Genomic DNA, 22155 nt, shown 5'->3' on the forward strand with positions numbered 1-22155 from the left:
CAACACCATCCCCCCTCCGGTCGGCTTAGCGCTAGTCTAAATATTTATCTTGAATTTATCTAAATTTGCCCGCTTTTCCCTTGGCCCATTGGAACCGTTTTTCGACGGGGATTTTCTTTAAACGCACCGTGCGCGGCCGTTTGTGGCACCCCTTGGGCAAAGTATTAAATATATGCAAAGCACTAAAGCACTGTGTCCCGGAGTTTACGGTCCGTGGGGAATGTGTGGCGTCTGCCTAATGTTTTGGGCAGGATTTGCTCTGCTGCGCACAAGGACACGCGCGTACATTAGAGGGGGGTGATGATGAAGGGTGGCGGTGGTACTTGTTTTTCCGCCTGCGGGTAACACTCGGGAAGCATGTGCTCCGTTGGCTACGGCTAGACTAGAGCTACCCTCTCGGGACCCTGGGGTAATTTGGATGCGTTAGAAGGATTTATATTTTCGTGTAAGTTACCGAAACACATTGTTTTTCCGTTTTTTTTTCCCTGGCCCGCCTGACGTCACGTTTGGGTTTCCACCAATCAGTTTTTAGCATTGAGCGTCCACTTTGAAAGTGATATCAATCAACGAGCTGGTGCGACTCACGTTAGAAGAGGCCATTTTTATGATGACCTCTGGTGTGGTGATGTTCTTTTGAGGTTAATTTTGGAAGCAATGTTGATAGCAGGTTTCCCTTTTTTCTTTCTCGCAAACAATCCTTGTCTAATCTCGGAGCAGTTTTGAGGAAGCCTCTAGATTTTGTTTTTAAAAATGTCATAGGTTTATCGTACCGAAAGGAGTCTTGTTTTCAAGTAGATTAAACACATCGTAGATTAGGAAGCAGCTCGAGACACCCGGTCTTCAGTTGGCCCCGAACCGCCATGATGTCATCTACGCCGCCCAACCCGGAGAGCTGCAGCAAATTATCAACCTCATAAATCCGATAACCGAGGAAAATGAGAATCAGGCTCAAGCAGGCAGCAGGCGAAAGCCATCCTTTGTGTCGCCCCAAGGTTTACTGCTTCCAGTGTCTTCCGACGACGACGACGACGACGACGTTGGCAAAAGGTTGCACTGTTGATAAGAAGCCACACAGCACAAACCAGCAAAGGCACATAGTAGCAGAGAGTGGTCGCAGGCGCGCAGGGCATGAAAATCGGAGCAACAATCGCTCGGCCCGGGCCCGACATGACTCACCTCGTTTGGCTCGCCCGTGTGTTTATATATACCGGGGCCGCGCGTCGTTATTCAATAGTGCCACCCTTCGCCACGGCTTGGGCGTGCGAGCGGATCGATAAGGGGACACACTGGGCCGAGCGATTGAAGGCTGGTGCTGATGATGGGGCAACGCTGTGAAAATAGAGAATCGATACGGCACCACAACCAGCGACAGCGACGACGACGACGACGACGTCTCTCGGGGTTTCTTGATGTCTTTTCAAGACACCACCGTCAGAGGGCAGAAGGATTGTTTTCTATTGTACAGCTTTTTATTTTAACTTGCCCAGTTCGGTCTGACGTGGGCAGGTTGTATTTTATCACCTCTCGGGGTGTTTTTTTTTTTTTTTGTTTCCTTTTTTCTTCTCGTTTTGTTTCTGCTACTCATCGTGCAAACGGAGGAAGGTGATAAAAAGAGAAGCAGTACCATTGCCAAGTAGAAGCATACCGAGGGTGGCTCGCGGGATCCGCGGAGGTGTCACGGTTGGTGTCATAACAGAAACACGGCTTCGAGGTACCGTGGACCGACCTGTGGTGGTAAAATGATAAGAACTATCAACCAACGACAACGACGACTTGAACGCTATAAACCCTTACGGTGACAAGAGCATCGGGTTCCGTTGCGCCGGGGGGGGAAAGAAGCAAAAGGAACGAGGCCCGTAGACTGTCCGTTCCACGATGGTGTACTAAAAATACTAACCACTCTAAATGGATTTATTGTGCCATCTCTTCGCCATGTTGCCCCGCAGCGCACGGCGAGCACTGCCTTCGCTTGGTCTGAGGTGTTTGGAACCCATTTGGAACCTGCAGTCTCAATTACCCGTCTTTAAAAAATGGATCGCAGGCGTCAAGTTGTCACAGGCGGGCGTTAGAAAAATGGTCTGCCCTGTACGAAGTACTGATGGTGTTTCGGTGCCGAGAAGTTGCACCTTTCAATGGAAGCCATTTGTTTGTAGGCCCGATGCGCCATCGAAAAAATGGGCAAACACCTACTTCACTTGACACAGGCCTTCGATCAATAATGAATCCTTTTATCGTCCCACATACACACACACAACTCTACTCACGTACGGAAGATAACACCGATGACAGCTGAGTGTCACAAGTACACAAGTTTCGCCTTCTTGCGCCATCGTAAACCCATGTCCCAAAGTCTGGCGCATTCTGTTGTCAAATGCATACGTCCCGATGTGTCAAAGCATCTTTCCCTTCTGACCACTTCTCTTCCCGCCATCGTAACCCATGTCCCAAAGTCTGGCGCATTCTGTTGTCAAATGCATACGTCCCGATGTGTCAAAGCATCTTTCCCTTCTGACCACTTCTCTTCCCATAGTGGTAGCGGTCAGTTTCCACCGGTCGGGGATGAGTGATGTCAAAACAACACACAGCCGATGGACCTTCCGCTTGTCTGTCCTCCTTCTGGGGGTGATGATTTTGTTATGTAAAGGCTCGCTGAAAGTGTTTGTAATATTTGTACACTTGCTCTCTGGGCTGCGCTGCATAAACAATGGTTCCACTGGTCGCTGTTGTTCACACGTCAGCGTCACTTGGTTGGCGCCTCGAGATTCGCTTCTCGTGTTTATCACTGCCGGTGTTTACCCTCCATCACAGTCCAAGGGCGCTCCCGCACAGCTTACCGACTGACATCCTGCGCGTCTTCCTGTTCCGGAACCTGGCATCCATCTACAAGCAGCAGCAGCACTACAGGGACAGATAACGACCGCATACTACATGCGTAAGCCGTTAATGACGACATGACGTCGTTTAGGTGGACAGTTCGGTATTGTGGAGTGTGTGAGAACCGTAGTCAAGCAGAGAAGTGTCCACCACTTCCTGCCTATCCATTAGTGCATGGGGAAATGGCAATGGAGCGAAAATTATTAATGATCCATTCGGTTATCGTCGACAGCCATCCCGCAGAGCCGCGCAGAGATCACCATCGGACTTTTCCTGTGGTCGCACGTGTCCCATTAACACGCCGGAAGCTGTGGCATTTATCGCTAAACGGGTGCCAACAGTCTTCAGGACTATCTCTCCCCACCCTCGATCGGAAGTTCCGAACGCCACGGCACGGCGAATGAAAGATGAGGGTGATAAAAAAATACGCTCTTCGATTCGATTAGAACCCAGAACCCGGTTGGTCAATGGCTACCCGCAACTCATTCATTCGCCCGTTAATTTACCCTCGGCCCATGGTGGTGTGCCGTTCCGGAAGGATCACGGCACACTTACCGATACTGTGGCTTCCGGCTGTAAGTTCCTCCCCTGCGCTTGCATACTGATATCCACCCCGACTCCGACGGAAGGGAACGGTGGTGGTGGTTAGAATAGAAAACTCTGCACTTCAGTACCAACTGTTCTGCGCTGGGAACGGAACGTCTGAATGGATGACTCATCGGTGGACGAAAATAGACGAATCGTTGTGGAGATGCTGGGAGTTTTTTTGTCATTACAGACGAAACTCTGCCGAAGGTATCGACGGCTTGCTGCTCGGATCATCCGGAAACGGTGTTTTTGTTTGCTGTGGTTTCGACGGTTGATGTTTGAATGAACTCGTCATCCCGCCGTACGGTCGGGGATTTCATTCCCTCTGGTTTTTGCTTATTTCTGTTCTATCTTTACCCTGCGAAGGGTAGCAAAAACCGGGTTCCGAACGAGCTGGGGTTGCGTACAACCCGCCCCGTCCGTCCGTCATTCCCTGCAGCAAACTGTTTGAATCGTTAATTAGATACCGGGACTTGGGATCTCTTGTAACGGCGGAAGGATTGGTTGTTCATTGTGTCGTAACCGGCTGGGGATTCCCTTCTGGATGTCTTGATGCTGATTTCATTTGCGTCAAAATTCGGCTACCCTCTCTTCAGCACACAACATCCTGTGATTTCATTGTACTTTGTTTTGCTCAAGTGCCGCCGTTCGAGAAGAGAGGAAGTTCTTTGGCGAAAAAATTCACTTGGAACAATCGGATTACAATTTGAGTGACGTGTTTTTGAGTCTCTCCTAGCGCTGCTGGTACAACTTCCTTTCCCCCAACGGAAGTGACAAGCGTTCAAGCATGCGCGACTACAATCTTGGCTGGGTCTGCTGTGTTGCCTATATACCTATTGCTCTCAGCTGGTTCCCGCCGGCCAAATCTGCACACATCAACTGCAGATGGTGCGTGCGGCACCCTTCGGTTTTTTTTCTTTCGATTTTTCCCCCGTCAACAACAGACCGCCACCCGATGTGACGGTCGGCTACTTTTCGGTCGCCGGAAAAAGGAGATCCAACCAAGACTTCGGAGGGCGGAAGCTCATAAACACGCGCACCCCTCCTCCCGCTTCGGAAAAACCGTCTGTTGCCAATGTTTTCAATTACCATTCTCTCGCATTGCCGGATAATTTAACTGCCTTCCCAAACCCGCCCTGCCCCTCCGTCATCCCAAAAATTACCAATGAATTTAACGATTCCTTCGCCTGTGCGGTTCCAGTTCCATTTCCCGTGCTAGGGTCCCCCTTGTTAGTTTGCCAGCGAACCATATGCGACCCTTGGACGGTGGTGTGGATGCTGGTGAAATGATGAGTAATACATGCGCTGGCAAGGCGAGGGTGGTTCGTGAATGTTTGGGATTTGGTGTTCGTCTTTTTCTTCTTTGTCTTTTCCCCCCCAACCCCTGGCCACTTGGAGTGGTTCTCTCATTAGCTCTTCCGCCGTTTAGCGATGGCGGATGGTGAGTAGCGGGGACGGTAAGTAGCGTTTAAACCGATTCCTTTTGTGCCGAACTGCTGGCCAAAGATCAAACAGTGCAGGGTCAGTCGTGTTGACTGGGAAGGCACGACTTTGTGGAGAAAGGCGCCGTCTGGTTGGGGGGGTAGAAAAGTAAAAAAAAACACAAAACAAAACACAGCTAAAAGAGGGTCACCAACACACCTCCCATCTCGTCGGTGTGGTGATGGTCACGATCAAGCAACAAAACGCGAAATCCCACGAAATGTGGCTGCAACGAACGTGAAGCAACCCAGGTGACTCATCTCGCAAAATCTTTCGAGCTCTCCTCTTTCTCTCTCACTCGCCCGCTCTATGGCTCGGCGATGACCTTTGCCTAATCGTGTGACGTCATGGCAAAGGCCGTTGCTGGGCAGCAACGCAAGCAATCCCACCGAGCCACAGGCGAGGGGGGGAGGGGAGGTATTGAAATCCAAGCGCTGCTGGAGCCTCGCGTCAACAAGGGGGCAACAACGCCAAAGAGAAGGGAACCCGCAAGTCCCCCAAACCGGTTCGACCGGAACACCCGTGAGCACAACACCACACAACACCCGACAGACACCGAGTTTCAGAGGCACGTTAGTTTACAAGAAGGCTTCATCTGCGGAGCCCTTTGGAATGGCAAGAAGGAGAGAGAAGCCCACCAACACCCGTCCGCCGTACGGCTGGAGAACGTGACTGAAAAACTGAACTCCTGGAAATGGACCAAACCGACGGGTCGGGCCGGGTGTGTAGTGGTTTCGCAAAGCGCCACCACTTTTCACCAACACGAAAGCGACCCATTTGTGGCCTGGTATTAGGAAAGAAGTCTCACAGGAAACCCGCGAGGAGGGACACGGAGGCAGCGTAGCGGTGGTGGAGCTTCTTTTCGCGGCACGAAAGTTGACCAACGGAGTTTGGAGAGCTCGGTCACGCGAGAAGAGACTTCCACATTCCACAACGGACGAGAGGGGTGGCGGCCTTTCGAGCAACCATTCGGTTTGGTAAACGGCTCCGTTCCGAGCCCGAAGGGAAATCTTGTCCGCTTCTTTTTGTTCGCCCGGTGCCGGGTTTGTGTGAAATCAAGACTGCTGAAGAAAAGTGATCAGCTGGAACTGGAAAGCGTCGAGTGGTACTCCTAATGTTGGCCATAATGTGTTTGTCAAGACATACAATATCTTCTTGTTTGGCTTGGGAAGGTCTTTACAGCAATGTCTGAATTCTTTCTCAGAATTCTGAACTTGATGTCTTAGAAATCAGCACTTACGAAGATTTCAAGAAACACTAAGATGTCCCTTACACATGCCAGGAACTCAGCGATTCGCTTTACTGGGAGCTCTAGCAATGTCCGGTAGTGCCATTAGACGCAATTTAGACGCTTTAGACATTCTCACGAATACTCCTAGGCTATTCTGAACAGAACCGAAACAACAGATTAGATATTCCTCCCACCCCGAACCATTACACCAATTTCGTAACTCGTAATGTCGGCACGGATCCCAATAACCATTTCTCAATCCTCCCGCTTTCCAAACCGAGCCGGCTTTCCCTTCTTGCCCTTCTATCAAGTGGCGAATTGGAAATTAGTGCAATCGTCAATCGTCGCCTGCGGGGCGTTAAATATCCTCATCCGATGCATGCATGTCCTCTCCTCGCTCGTCGCCGCTGGTGAGTGTTATTGAATTAAAGCATGAAGTTCATCTGGGCAAAGGCACACACCACAATTCTCCTTGCGATTTGGCGCAAAACAAACGGTTGGTTCCCCCCCCCCCCCCCCCCCCCCCGAGCATGGCCGTGCAGAAGATTAATGACCAAACGTCGCCGTCGTGCTGCCGACAGACGGACGGGGGGCGGCACCATCATGGGAAAAGCGGGTATCGGGTGGGAATAAAATAAAGTGCAACTATCATCACACTCCTATCGCAGGTCTCGATCGTGACGTCGTGTTCCAGAAACCGTCGGATCGCCGCATCCCTGTTGATGGATGATTAGGGACGTGCGCGCGCTGAAGTTTGCATTGGGAACTGTTCCTTCTTGCTGCTGCACCCTTCACGATGGAAGAACTTTGAAAGGAGGAACCCTAATCCACAATCACCTGCATTTCTTTTCCCCCTTTTTTTTCTTTGTCTCTGGTGGGGTGGTGCTGTGGTCCCGGGTATTGTGTAAATATGTACGCAACCACTTTCACATCTGCTGCTAATCGAGAAGAATTATTGTTTTACCAGTGTCGGCATGGCAGCAGGAAAAGAGCACCCAAGCATCGGACGTTAGATCCTCACCCCGAAACAGCTGCAGAATTGGTTCGCAATCCGAACCGAACGTCCTTGTAATCCTCCTACCTCTAAATACCCTTGCCAGCAGAATGGCAAGCATGCAAGGAATGTGTTTTATTACAATTCCGCTACCACCCACCGTTCCCCTACTCGGGTGGTTCGCGTGGCATATCCTATTTCTACACCACCTCCTTGCAATTTTGCTGAGCGATGGTTTATCCTCCTGAAAAATTCGCTTCCTACAAGCGGAAGCACGACTCCGACACGACCATTTTATAAATCATACCCCAAAAGGGAAACTCTTTGTATGTTATTGTTTATGAACTGAGCGAGGGGGAGCATATTTGTGTGTCATGGGATGGGTTTTCAGCACCACCACGTTGTGTACAGCACGTGTCGCCCTGAAAGGGCGGTTGCCTCGATATGGCGAAGCGCGGTTTCGCAGTCGTAAATAATGGAAAATTTTAAACACCACCCCACCTAATTTGAATGAATCAGTACTGCCGTCTCTCGTCGTCACTCGTCAAACTATAAATTAACTATCCATAATGGCGGAAGGAAGCTCAGCAAACACACGACTTGGATGCACTCGCTTTGCAGCATGCGGCATGGTTTCAAACTGTTTACATATACCACCCCATTCCCTCCCGTTGGATAAACACCGCGTAATAAAGGCCGCCCTTTTTTTTTGCATGTCAGGGGACAGAACGGCGCAGTTTTCCATTAACATCCGCGTGTTGCTCTTTGCTCGCTCTGAATCAGAGTTCCGTTCGCGGGATTATCCCGATGATGAATGAATCAATGGAGGGATTTTTGAATGACCCCACAACCACCACCGATGCGCCGTTATCTCCTGAGGAAGGGTCCGGCTCAGAGCACATCCAGGGAACTGTTTGTTGATGATCATCATCATCTCGCGGGTTGCGTCAGGACCCCATTGGATTGCTGTGGGAAGAAGATAGTAAAGTAAACGATGATCTCAACCATTCGGTTTGAAGTGCCATTTGGTTGCATTTCGATATGCACAAGATCTTGTTTAATTGAATTACATTAGCGCTTGATTGAAGTCCTCGGTATAGCTTTGTTGACGTTCAGCTCTTTGATAAGTTCCTAGCTCAAATCACGAAGTTCATCATATAGACATCTATCGGTTTTTGTTTAGGTTTTTTTTTTCAAAATTTCATTATGCAAATTTGGTTATATTTATTTTTAAATTTGTTGATTGTTCCCACCTCTGTATCTTTGCTTGTAAAACACATCCTCAATGCCAATGCTTCATACAGTAAACAAAGACATTAAAAAAAAAACAGGCAAAACATCGAAATTGATCTTTCACGAGTTTCCGAAAGCACTCTTGAGACACGGAATAAAAGGCTCTTCAATCTGTTTTACGACACCTCTCGACAACCAAACGCACACACACACACAAACACGCGAATGAACGCCCGATCGTACGTGATCGTATTTCGAGAGGGTGTATTTTGTCATCCCTTATCCTCCATTATTGTTGCTCGCTGTGCTGTGGTGTGTGGTTTGTGTGGTTAGGTTTTTTTTACCTTTTTTTCCAATTCGATTTAGCTTGTCGTTAATCCCCCCCCCCCCCCCATTCGCATCCCATTTCCCTCCACACTTGAGAAACGCAAACGCGTGCGGATGGTACAACACCCCGTATGTATGAGTCATCGCGATTGACAATTCTGGTGTTGTCTTTTCTCTCCCCCTTCCCTTCCCTCGCCCCGTCACCCCTGTACCAAGGGGGCTGCCATTTTTGGGCGGTACCACCCACCCACCCAACAGACAAAAAGAGAGGAAAAAATACCAAAAAAAAACACCGGCACAACATGGGGGTTGATCCAAGGTCACCTGAAGCTGCTGTGTCCATCCTCCCCTTCGCCCCCTCCCTTTCCTCACACGCTGATACAATGATGAGCACGTTCTCCGGCACCCGGAGGCGGGGGGCAAGGGGAGGCAGATGATGGGCACTTAAAAGATGATCATTCTTCCATCCGACCGGCCGGTTTTGGCGAGAGTGGTCGCGCAAGCAAGGAGGTCGGCCTTTTTAACGGGGTTTGTGACCCGCGAAATCGAACCGTGTGTGTGTGTGTGTGTGCCCGCCTTACATCGATGACATAAGAAACGATGATGCTATTGTTGTGTGGCAGTCTTTGTGGAAATTCGATCTCTCCGCGACCGTGTCTCGCCGTTGGTCGATGATGTCAGCTACCCCGCCGTGTGGGCCCCCTCCGCTGTTTTGGACTTGTGTCCACCTCGGGAATGATGAGAAAGATTGGTTGATTAATTGATTACTAATTCGCATTACTGGAGATGAAGACACCGCACGTGGGTCACGTGATGCGCAGCAAATTCTACGTCCCCGGGAGGAGTCGTCCAGTGTTCCCTCCTCGGACCTGGCGCCACGCTGGCAAGCGCGGAGTGCAGTCCTTCGTCCTGCTGCGCCCAAAAGCCGCCACCATGACTCATCGCGCGCCATTATCCTTGTGCGCCGTCGGCCGGAGCCTGGCAGGAAGCTGTGTGCTGCGATGAGTCACGCGTCCAACGCGGCGGGATGTTTTACTCCCCGTCTCGTTTTAAGGGGTTTTTAAACTTGCAGCACAGACGGCGTCTTCGGTTACGGCGGAGATCCTGAACCTCTAAAAAGTGCACCCCGAAGCGGAGACAGTGGGGGAAAGAAAGGACCGAAGTCCTGCCCGCAACAGGAAGGAGATGTGCGTAATGCATCTCCTGGTTTCTTTTTTGTTATTTTAACTTTCCCCCTGCCAGTCACAGGACTCTTCGCCTGAGTTCTTATTTGTGTAATGGATATCACATTCGTCGTCGTTGGTTGTTAGATTAGAAAGCATTGATTTCCCTCGCCCTTTTCGTCGGAGCCTGTGGGATTTCCGTTTTTCCTGCCTGTTCTGCTCGAGTTTTCGGGCGCAAGGATCAAATATCCCCGCCCGGATGAGTGCAGGATGAGTTGTTTCTGCTCTACGCCGTAACGCTCCCGACGGCTATGACTAATTCTGATTAGTTTTTAATTCATCCATCAAACCGGGAGGAATCTATTATTCATTATTCCTACCCTTTTCACAAATCCCCGGAACTCCGCTTTCAATTTCTTTACCAGGGAGTACGTCATCGAGGTCGGGTCTGCAAAAGGGTTTTTTTTCTTTAGAAATGGATGTTTTGTTGCGCTTAACGTTTTGCAATCCCGCGTAATTTGAGAAATTGAAGCTAGATCAAACGACAACGCTAAACCGTCGTTTGAGGTTTAAAGTATTGTGGGAGCTGGTTCACAAACCTAAACTCTATGCTTGTAGTTTGAGAGTCCAGAAACCAGTTAGGGAATGGCATTATGAATCGACATGCTTTCTACGAATCACCCGTTCCAATGATGTTGGTTAAGTTTATGCTAAAATCTAAATTTAGGACCCTTTCAAAGCATCATCGCGTTAATGAAACGAAGAAACCCATTATGCAAGCAGGAAGTGCGTGCAGATGCGTGTGGATGCTGTTGGGCTGGGTTCTTGAATTTCCCTGCCCATCCCTCACACCTCAGTTCCAGCTGCCACCCTTCCCTCTACTCCCACGTGCGTGCGACGCATGTTTATGACTCATGGTCTAGAAATAAAACTCCTCGACCGGATGGCAGGAAGCTAGTAAGGGAAGGAAAGGAAGCGCAAGAAAGACACACGCCTGGAAGGGCGCGTGTTTCGGGTGCATTTTCGTTCGTACACAAGAAGGGGGCGCGGGGAAATTCGTGTAGATAAACAATGTTCCATCCAAGATGATGCACCCCTTTTGCGCGCCCTACAACAACTTTCAATTGCAACTATTGCGTTGTACTGAATGTTAGTTCGGTTGTTGGTTTTTTTTCCTACACTCTTCCGTCGCTCGCTTCCGGTTTACAACACGTTGTTATTTTGACTCATCGATCCAAAAACAAAACCGACTAAGGATGGAGGAGTTTCAAAAACATAAGTCACGAGGAGAGAGTGGCTAACTGTTTTTACAATAATTTATTTTGTGAAAGAAAAATATCAAAAATTTTGGAAAAACAAAATCTAAAACTGACCCCGAAAAGCGTTCCGCACTTTAAAACGTAACGCTCCCGAAGGTCTGTGCTTTTCACTAAACATTTTTAAACAACACTTTCCACTGTTACACACAGGCCCAGACGGTTCTCTCTGTTGAAACGGTGTGTCGTTAATCAACACAAACGGCGTCGAACGCCGATGAAACAATCGTTTGTCTTACATGCGTTGTTTCTTGAGGGCTGTTGTTCTGTTTTGCCTGTGTTTTTTTTTGTTTTTAGCCAAACCATTTTCACCCGCTCCAATGGCGTTCTTATTATTTGGAATTCAATCGACAAAATAAAACGGTGGCCAACAAAACATTAAAAACGAACCAATCGACGTCCTTCTCGCGACATTAAATTTACGAAACCGACGGTAACCGACGGCCGGCGCAGTTGCACCCAAAAGGAGGAGCGGTCGTGCGTGAACTACGTGCGACTTAGGTCTTCCGGTGAACGGTTGGCCGCGAGCCGTACTCTGCTCGCTTGCATCGACGACCGCTGCGAGGGGCGAGGCGCGGGACGCAATCGTGTATGACTCATACTTTCACCGACGACCCCTCCGCCGCCGTTGTGCCATCGGAGGGTTAAAAATACGGCCATAATGTTCGTTGCATCTCGCACACACACACACACACACACCCCTATCACCATCTCGCCGTACGGCGTTTGTAAAATCAAATCTCGCTTTTCCCGCTTCGTTTGAAGGGAGGGGAGAGGGGGAGATCGCAAAAACAAACAATGAACGGACTGACGAACCACCGGAAGTCAAGATAGCTCCGAAAGAACTTTGTTTAGAGTGGGCCCAGGATTACGACATAAATCCGGTGACGATTTTTCCAACACGTTGACCCCACTTTCCGCACAGGAAAATCACATCACACGCAGCTGCTTTTCCTTTAGCGTAAGGAAAGTAGAGAATCGTGTTTCAACAACGTACCGGATCGATTACCGGATGGTAATCCTTTTTTTCCGTAAGGGCGTAATTTAACGGCTATGTGACTTTAGTTCCTTATCACGGCACCCCCGGGAGAGTAGAGGGATTTTCTTTCCCTTTGGTTGTGATTATGTTGTTGCTTCGTCCCCTCCGAAAAGGTTTTGGTTGACTTTCCTTTTTCACTGAAAAAGAATCCCGTTCGATCGATCACTAATGGTTTTTTCTTTCTTGTTCTCTCTTTCTCTTCCGTTGCCACAGAGGAAGCCCGGAAAAAGGGATCGACCGTGCTGCTGCACTGCCAGGCTGGCATCAGCCGCAGCGCCACCATCGCCATTGCGTACGTGATGCGCTACAAGGGCCTGTCGCTGCTGGAGGCGTACAAGCTGGTGAAGTTGGCGCGCCCGATCATTTCGCCAAACCTGAACTTCATGGGCCAGCTGCTGGAGCTCGAGCAGAACCTGATAGCGGACGGCAAGCTGGAACCGCCGCCACCGTCGCCCTCGCCCATCATGGCCCCGACCGGCCAGCCGCCCTTCTTCCTGATCGACAACTGCACCAAGTACAACCCGCTCGCGGAGGAGATGGTGGCCACCCGGCGCCAGCAGCGGCCCGCCAGCACCGACGATGACGACGTGGTCGCCATGGAGTGCGTGGACGAGGGCGACGATAAGCTGGACGAGGACGCCGACTGCCAGAACAACAACCGCGACAGTGGCTGCAGCGTGGCGAGCAGTAGTAGCGCGACCAGCACCAGCTCCTACTCGTCCAGCGCGTCCTGCGGCTCCTCGTCATCGTCGTCGATGGCGGGCGTCTTCCGCGCGTCCAGCGTACTCAACGGCGTCCGGTTTCCGCCGCCACGGTTAACGCTAAAGCTGCCGACTACGCCGATCTCGCCACCGTCGTCCCCTTCGTCGCTGTCGTCGCCGTCGTCGCTCTCGAACGCCTCCGGTTCGTCCTCGTCGACGCCCTCGCCCACCCTTGCCATCCATACACCGGCCATCGGTGGCCGGAAACCATCCTTCACCGGCATTCGCCCCTCGAGCCTGACGGCGGTGGCGACCACGGCAGCCAACAACGCCATCGCCAGCGATCGCCGCAACGCGAACGCATCCTCCTGATCGAGGAACCGGCAACGCACGATACGAAAGCGGCGCAAACGGCGGCAACGGCGGCAACGACGGCAACAACGGCGCCATCAACGACGACGACGACATCGATGACGCAACGACGTGTCCTTACCTCGCGCCGGAAGTGGAAGTAAACGCAACCCAGCCCAGCGTCGTGCTGAACGTACCAGCAAAAAGCCTTCGAAAACACACACACACCCGCACACACAAAGTCACACGTTTGGCCGCGCGTATGAAAGCCTAGCCGGCGCGTGTACAGTAGCACAATTTTCCCATTTGGATCATATATAGTCGGAGGCGCGTGTGCATTCAACTTCACAATACGTTGATGGTGTCCAGCGTTCTTCGATCATCTGTAAATAATGTCACATTTGGTCGTTTTTCTTTCCCATTGTACTATATCGCGTAGGAATCCCTAAACCCTTCATACTTGATAGAAACGCGGCCATCGGGCCATCGAAGGACCCAACACCCACGGCATCCTGCGTTGTTTGTTCTAGGCTCCAGTAGCAGTTTTTAAGGCGTTTTCGTTTTACTTAGTATTTTACTTTGCCTTGAAGCAGGGGCGACTTCCACAGCAAGCTGGAATCCCATTTTTTCGCGGCCTCTCCTGCACGCGTGTGTGTCGTTTAGGTATTTAAGGTTGCATTGCCAGGTAGTGGGGGAAAAAAGGCAAAAGATACAATTTAAACCAAGCCATATCATGTTTGCGGCGTTCCAAAACGGCTGCTCGCTAATTTCATGATGATAAGAATTAGAGAGCGAACCAAGGCAGGATAGGTGGCATTAGGAGGACGGATGTGGGTCTTGATTGTAGCTAAAACCACCCGTTTTATCGTCCAATCTTCTACCTTTCGCCACTCTCTTACTCCTTCCCTGTGAGAAACCAGGCCACTTTTCTATACTGTAGAAACTCGCGTGTCATCTAGCAGGAAGTATCGGTCATTACCGTGTTTTGCGTGTGTGTGTGTTTGCGTATGCGTGTGTGTGTTTGAGAGATAAAAGGACATACATATAAAGAAAGAGATAGATATAGAGTGCAAGAGAGAGAGAGAGCAACTTCCCCGTGTCAGATGCATTTAACTAACAGAACGCAAGAAGAACGGTGTTAACTCCATCAAGCGTGTCGATCACTCGATCAGAAGAAGCTGGTGCATCTGCAGATTTTGTCGGCGGTAATCTTCGAGCGTGATTCGAGCAAAGTCAAATATGAGGAAATTAAACTTAAGGATTCGAAACAAAAAGCTATAAACTAAAAATAACGCACTCTCAAACAGTACACACGAAGAATGTGTTGTCGTGGATTGGACAATAGATAGATTATGTAGCGTAGCTGGATTGAATTGATTGCAACGGAACGTAAAACAAACAGACACATTCATACACTTACACAAACACACATAAACACATACACACATCCAAGGATAAAAAATAGATGTAATATGAAACAACAATTGTAATATAAAAAAGCGTACCTTAAACATAGACCTAGAGTTACTGAGTTTGAACCCAAACGAGTGTGTGCGATAAGTTAAATTCAAGCGGTCAGAAGAACAAACTAATGGTTAAAGAGTGGAAACAGCAAGTCAAGTCCTCGGATTGGACGGCCACCCTTGGAGGAAAAGGGGGAGAGACATTCAACCGGAATTTTAAGATGAAGCGTGAAAGAGCTGTGGAGAAGTGGACAAGTGTTCGCAAACCTATGATGGATGATGTGCACATTTTGGTGTTTCGTGTGATTTTTTTTTATTTTTTCCTCCGGTTCTTCAAGATAGATGCAAGATAAGATAAGAAGCGGGAAGAAATTCGTAAAAAAAAATTGGCAAACAAAAACACCAAACAAGTCGCGATCAAATTGCGACTGCTCTCGGAACATTGGTACTGAAACTACGATAAGATGGAAACAAACAAACAAACAAATAAGCAAAAACCAACCTATCAAAATGGAATTTAATTACTGCGGTTTCTCCTCCCTCACCCCCCCCGCTTTGGGTACGGCTAAGACCAGAAAGTTATTAGTCTTAAAAGTTCCAACAAAAACCAAATGCTAGTCTTATTTGTTAAGTAATCCGCAGAGGAGCAAACCGAGCGACAGTTTAGTGCGGCAGTGTGTATCAAAAATAATTGTAAAGATTATTATTATTATTAATATTATTATTATTATTGCTACAATTATTACATTTGATAGTAAGCAAGTGAGCGCGAGCGAAGCAGATGAAAACAGAAACACAATTATAGTGGAAATAAATAAAAATGCAAAACAAACATGTCATTTGAAACAAAACCACCTCTTTAATGTATTTTGGAGATAATAAATTCCGAAAAGGGGCACGCCATTGTTTAAGTATAATAGGTTTCCTAAACGTAATTTTTTTAAATAATAAATAATGATAACAATAGGTACAATATTATGCGAAATATTACCCTACATTCACGGAAATATTGCTTTTTTTCATGCTATACTTCGAAGCAGTTTTTTGTTTTACTATTGAAAGGAAAAAACGATATTAAACTAAACTACTTTTCAATAAAAATAAGTAGCATTTATCAAAAAATATTTACATCTTATATTTTATTACAATTTATACCAGCAATATAAATGAATCACTCTGTAGCCAAGTGCACTTGGTAAGATTCACACTTCACCATGATAGTTCAAAATACAATTGTGAAATTTTTAACTACAGACCGATGGAGAACCTAAGATTGCCGTAATGATTAGTCACCGCGCAGCAGGTTCTCTGCAGTAAACAGAACAGCTTGAAACAAAGCAACACTGTTCCGCAAACGCAAACAATTACGCGATACATTTTGGCCTATCTTATCGGTGAACGGAGGAAAATAATCGATAGCAGTGAATGCTGATGATAGAAAAGCTACTCTACTGGCAATATAGCACCAGACATAACGTTGTAAAATTATGGAATTCCCGCGAGTAACGTTTCTTCTTCCTAAAACATGCCTCATTTCATCAATTGGTTATGTATTTTGTTCATTAACTTGTGCATACAACGTAACTACAACGGTCAACTGCTGTCTTTTCTCAAAGTGAAATTCCATGTGGGATAGTAAAATTCAACTGTTTAAGACACTCTCTTTGATTAAAAAAATATAATATAAAGAACTTACCCTTCCTAAGGTTCAAACTGCAGATTCAACAAACCCGATTAACCGTCAATAACTATTTTTTTAAAAGTATCACATGTGCTTCCAACCCATCGGCTAGTATACGAACACCGAATGTTGCTAGTCGAAGGGAAAGTAAAACGTCAAACGTATTTGTTTTCATTGCAAGATTGCTGTTCTGGCTGTTTTAACTATTCCCATTGATTAAATCAACAATTTTAAAATCTATTAACTAGTGTGAAAAAAGCGAAGGTATATGACATCTTTGTACCGCACAAATAAGGCATGTTTATAGGAATAATTGCCAAAAACACAATGTTTGTACAGTCTCGTGCAGCCATGCCGGCCAATGTTTTGATGTCGTAATCGTTAACCCTTGAGGCATGTGTCTCGCCGGCAAGAAGCATACTTTTAAGTGGAGGCCAAATGTAAAATTGCCATAAATCGTTAAAAGTTTGATGTGTTGTATTTGGAGATCATATTAGTTTCAATCATCGAACGTGTATTGTGTGCCATTTCCACGGCCCCATGGGACGTGCATAATAATAACATTATCATTGTTGAACACATCAATTAAACTGCCCATCAAGGGACAATCACTGCTAGCATCATCATACCGACCGTGCAGCCTGCAATCTAATCTTTTTCCTCCATTTATAATCACAACTACGTTGCGTTTTTCGCTGTATGTGTTCACGGGAAGATCAACCTCAGCAGTGTACCGAAGAACAAACCCGACTGCCAACAGTTGAGCACGCGATAAGACACCAATCGCAACGGCAAGAAACATGGCTGCGCTGGCTTCGTTGTCGAAAGTCTGCTCTCGATTGGCAAAGCCCGCACTGCAGGCGGTAAGTATTGGAAGACGAGTTAACCAAAGCAAATAACAATCGTTCCCACTTACATTGATTAACACGGTTTATTGCAGGGACTCAAGATTCCGTCTCGAAATCTGAATCTATTGGAATACCAAAGCAAGAAACTTCTGGAAGAGAGTGGAGTGGCAATTCAAAACTTTCGTATTCTGGAAGGCAAGAAGGATGCGGATGTCCTAAAGGATTTCAGTGAGTTGTGATCATTTAGGATCTTATGTTGCAAACCACACAAGATTAATCTTTTGATGTCACCCAATTTTAGATGTAAATGAATACGTTATTAAAGCACAGATCCTTGCTGGTGGTCGGGGTAAAGGTCACTTTGATAATGGCTTCAAGGGTGGTGTGCATATCACCAAGGAGTAAGTATCGCTTATTGGAAGGTCCTACAAAACTGTCAGTTGAATAAAAATAATTGATTGCTTTTTATATTGCAGCCGGTCGCAAGTTATTCCACTGGTCGAGAAAATGGTGGGTCATAAGCTAATCACCAAACAAACGCCCAAGGATGGCATCCTCGTCAAGAAGGTGATGGTGGCCGACAGCATAAACATTGTGCGCGAAACGTACCTCTCGATCGTGATGGACCGTCAGCACAACGGACCGGTGCTGATCGCTTCACCCGCCGGCGGTATGGACATCGAGGCGGTCGCCGAGGAGACGCCGGAGAAAATCAAAACCATTCCGATCGACATCAACGGTGGGATTACGCGCGAGCAGGCCCTCGAAGTGGCCCGATTTTTGGAGTTCCGTGGGCCGCTAGTCGAGCGAGCTGCTAATGAAATCACAAAACTATACAACCTCTTCACCAAGGTGGATGCCGTCCAAATCGAGATCAACCCGCTGGCGGAAACGGACGATGGGCGCGTGATTTCCGTCGACGCAAAGCTCAACTTTGACGACAACGCGCAGTTCCGGCAGCGGGACATCTTTGCGATGGAAGTGCACGAGGACACCGACCCGAAGGAAATCGAGGCGTCCAAGTACAATCTGAACTACATCGCGATGGAGGGCAACATCGGGTGCCTGGTGAACGGAGCCGGCCTGGCGATGGCCACCATGGACATCATCAAGCTGAACGGGGGCAGTCCAGCAAACTTCCTGGATGTCGGTGGGAGCGTAAAGGAGGAACAGGTACTGAAGGCCTTCCAGATTTTAACCTCCGACCCGAACGTGAAGGCAATCCTGGTCAACGTGTTCGGTGGCATCGTGAACTGTGCCACGATCGCGAACGGAATCGTTAGTGCGACGAAAACGATGAACCTCCAGGTGCCGTTGATCGTACGACTGGAAGGAACGAACGTAAACGCGGCGAAGAAAATCTTGCAAGAGTCCGGACTGAAGATAGATTCTGCCGCCGATCTGGACGAGGCTGCCCGCAAAGCGGTCCAATCGATCTAATTCCAATGAGGTCCACCGCACTTTCGCATGTTAAACTGCATTGCAACGCATCAAAGTCTTCCGAATGCGCCTTGGGACGCGTGAGGCGTTCGGAATTTTTATCGTTTCGGGTCGAAACACAATGGTGAATGGAGTCGTGAATAAATAATGTACCGCATTTTTAGTTGATTTTTTAAAACAATTCTTCATTTTTATTTGTTTTCATTGTACTCTACTTCGATGGTCATGAATCTTGTCAATTGAAAGGATAAAAATCAATGTTGAAAATATGTTACTTAGTAATACTTAATTCGTTAACTATAGATTTCATTGAACAGCCATGGAAAAGGATGGAAAACATTAACACCATTTCATTTACTTGTTTAAGCATCTTATTTGACGGCTAGTTACGAAAATCTCGCTTAAATCTGCCTAAAGTAGGTGATTCAGAACAATTCATTCAGTGGTACACTAACTAATTTTATTCAAAATATGTTGATGCCTTAGGAAAACCAACGACAGATAAGTATCCGATGCGGTAATTCGTTACATTTATTTAATCCAAAATCGAAAAGAGAAAAATACAGCAAACAAGTTCTCATTTGCCGTGTCCTATCCATGACAGGCTCTGTGGTTAGCTTTTTGTACTCAAATCAACCTTTAATGGTTGCTGTGGTATTGAATGTTACAAAACTATAGATATTAGAACTTGAGCACCATGTGCTGCGCTTAGTTAGAAGAGAAAAGATAAGTATGAAAATAATGAAAAAATATGCGCCGTTTTCAGTGTTTGTTGCCATTCTACCAAGTTCTGCTGTCAATTATATCTTTGGCATAACAACACTATATCATATCGACGACATTTTGATACTTCTAGGATTGCAAAGTATCGCATCAGCAAAGAAAAATGATATTTGAATAGAAAAAAAGAAACTACCAACGCCGCCCTCCGCCACCTCTGCGGCCTCCTCCGCCGAACTGACGATCCCGATCCTTCTTCGCCGCAAAACGAGTAGCCATGTCCCGCACCTCCGGCAAAACCTCCTGGTTTGCTTCCTCAAGAATCTTGATGAGTTCCGCCGCGACGCCCCAGTCGCTGCGCGTCAAAAAACTGAGCGAGATTCCACTCCGGCCCGCACGCCCCGTTCGCCCAACCCGATGCACGTACTCCTCGATGTTGCGTGGAAAGTCATAGTTCACCACGTGCGTTATGTCTTCGATGTCGAGACCGCGGGAAGCCACATCGGTCGCTATGAGAATGTTCACGCGCCCCGTTTTGATGTCCTCGAGGGCCTGCTCGCGGTCGCTCTGCTCACGGTTTCCATGAATCGATTGACAACAGATACCGGCAAGGACGAACTCGCTCGACAGATCGTCCGCACGGGACTTCTTGCCGCAGAAAATAATCACCTTATCCGTGGGCTGCATGTTGCGTACAAATTCAATGATTCGATAGAATTTATCGTCCTCATCCATCACCTCGATAAGCTGCGTCACGGTATGCGTGGCCGCCAGGTCGAGCGTTCCGATGTACACCTGGATCGGATCGCTCATGTAGCTTTGCGCCAACCGACGCACCCCATCCGGCCAGGTCGCACTGGTCATCACCGTTTGCCGGTCGGGTCGAATATCCAGCAGTACCTTGCGGATCTGCGGCTCGAAGCCCATGTCCAACATTCGGTCCGCCTCGTCCAGCACCAGATACGTGACGCTGGACACGTTCACCACACCCTCCTGGACAAGATCGTTCAGCCGGCCTGGGGTAGCGATAACGATCTCCACTCCACGGCGTACCGCGTTCATTTGGGCCCTACGATCGCCACCACCGTACAGGCAGATGGCTTTAATTCCTCGAAACTGATACTTTCCAACCTCCTTCTCAATCTGCAGGGCAAGCTCACGCGTCGGAGCTAGCACCAGTACGTTGGGGCCACCACGTTCCTCCCGCGGTACCGACTGTCCTTCGATGTGAATGAACGCCGGCAACAAGAAGGCCAACGTTTTGCCGGTACCGGTTTGAGCGATACCGATCAAATCTTCCCCGCTCAGCAGCACTGGCCACGCTTGCGCCTGAATCGGGGTCGGTTTGGTAAATTTCGCTTTTTGAAGCTCCTCCATCAGATCCGGATAGTCACCGAACGCCTGGTGGAACTCGTTGATCGGGTTCGGGATGGGTTTTTTCTCCCCTGTCTTATCTTTGAACGTACGATCAACGACGATATTGTTATTTTCCTCACGAAACGCGGCCACTTCTGCGGGGCACATTTTTGCCACGTCGGGATGCTCACGGTAGAATTGTTTTGTCAACGGTGGGCACTTGGACCACCGTTCTCGTTCCGCTTCGTCGGAAATTTTGTTCAGGGCCTCCCAATCGATAATATCGTCATTGGCTGGCGGTGCGTAGGAGTAAGATCTGGATGACGACTGTGTGCCATGAGAGTATCCGCCCGAGCGACTGTGACTGTCGTACGAATCGAAATACCCACCACGATTACCACCACCACCACCCCCGCGACTCTCACTGCCAGTGCCTTTGGACCAGCCACGATCCGGGTTACTATCGTAGCGGCTTCCACCATCACGATCGCGATCACGACGATCATAGCCAGAGCCTCCGCCGTGATCCATTCGGCCACCGGATCGAGCGTAATCGCTTCCGCGGGAGCCTTCCGACCGTGTGCCATTAATAATGTCATTAATTGCATTCTGTGCCGCTTCCACGTCCTTCAGCACACCAGAGATGCGTACCGTACCCGATTTGTTGTCTATAAATTGAACATTGAGCGCAACGAAATTAGTCTCCGATCTGACATGCTACATTCCGTACCGACTTACCTATTTGGATGTCCGCTCCGGACTGTTCGCGTAGCTGACGCACTGTTGCGCCTCCTCTACCAATGAGCCGCGGTATCATGCGGTCGCTTACTTCCATCTTTATGGTTGTTCCATCCGACCTTTGGTAGTTGCGGGAACGTCTGTCCTGTCCGGCCATATTTTGTTGGCAATGGCTAGAACCTCGGCCTCGGTAATCTTCCGAAATGGATTCCACAGTAGATGGTACTGTTCCGACAACGGACTGTGTACCAGTGGTGTCGACGTCCCAGCATTCCCCATCGTCCCACATCGATCGTTTCTACCGAATAGTGCGACTCCAAAAGGAGTATACTCTACGTACAGGTGGAAAGTTCACTGTGCGAAGAGTGTTTGTGCGAAAGCAAGGCAAGTTGCTTAATCAGCAGAACGTTGAGGGTTGAGATTTTATGCTACAGTATCAAATCACTCGGTTGTTACCTTGTTACTATCACAGTCCAAAAGAATGTAAGTTTCTTGGAATCCTTATATTTGCCTCGCAAACGATCCGGTACGGGTAACAAAAGTGCAATTCTTGCAAATTGTCTGAGGTAGACCGCGAAAATGACCGGTCAGATCTGACAGCTGGACAGGC

The 22155-nt window shown here is 48.3% G+C and overlaps 3 protein-coding genes across 6 annotated transcripts in view; 2 read left to right on the top strand and 1 right to left on the bottom strand.

Moving 5' to 3' along the window:
- LOC131261140 (tyrosine-protein phosphatase vhp-1) overlaps positions 1–15603 on the top strand; it is a 34461-nt gene extending 18858 nt beyond the window's left edge. Inside the window, exon 4 of the mRNA XM_058263069.1 lies at positions 12461–15603. Coding sequence (XP_058119052.1) covers positions 12461–13320 — 860 coding nt within the window. The 3' untranslated portion in view covers positions 13321–15603. The remainder of the gene's footprint in view (positions 1–12460) is intronic.
- Positions 15604–16600: 997 nt separating this feature from the next.
- On the top strand, positions 16601–18909 carry LOC131271577 (succinate--CoA ligase [GDP-forming] subunit beta, mitochondrial). Of its 4 annotated transcripts, none has more exons than XM_058273054.1 (5): positions 16601–16707; positions 17159–17306; positions 17384–17519; positions 17593–17692; positions 17768–18909. In XM_058273054.1, exons 2-5 carry the CDS (start codon positions 17244–17246, stop codon positions 18729–18731), a joined length of 1263 nt encoding a protein of 420 aa, XP_058129037.1. In that variant the 5' UTR covers positions 16601–16707; positions 17159–17243; the 3' UTR covers positions 18732–18909. The 4 variants fall into 4 exon arrangements, with proteins under 4 accessions (XP_058129037.1, XP_058129039.1, XP_058129040.1 ...); XM_058273056.1 differs by having other exon boundaries at positions 16634–16707; positions 17170–17306; XM_058273057.1 differs by lacking the exon at positions 16601–16707 and having other exon boundaries at positions 16912–17303.
- Positions 18910–19239: 330 nt separating this feature from the next.
- On the bottom strand, positions 19240–22087 carry LOC131271576 (probable ATP-dependent RNA helicase DDX43). Its single transcript, XM_058273052.1, has 2 exons — positions 21546–22087; positions 19240–21475 (listed from the first exon to the last, which is right to left on the bottom strand). The coding sequence occupies exons 1-2, from the start codon at positions 21832–21834 to the stop codon at positions 19644–19646; spliced, it is 2121 nt and encodes a 706-aa protein (XP_058129035.1). The 5' UTR covers positions 21835–22087; the 3' UTR covers positions 19240–19643.
- Positions 22088–22155: the final 68 nt, after the last annotated feature.

This window comes from Anopheles coustani, chromosome 3 (genome assembly GCF_943734705.1).
Source record: "Anopheles coustani chromosome 3, idAnoCousDA_361_x.2, whole genome shotgun sequence".
Lineage (NCBI taxonomy): Eukaryota > Metazoa > Arthropoda > Insecta > Diptera > Culicidae > Anopheles > Anopheles coustani.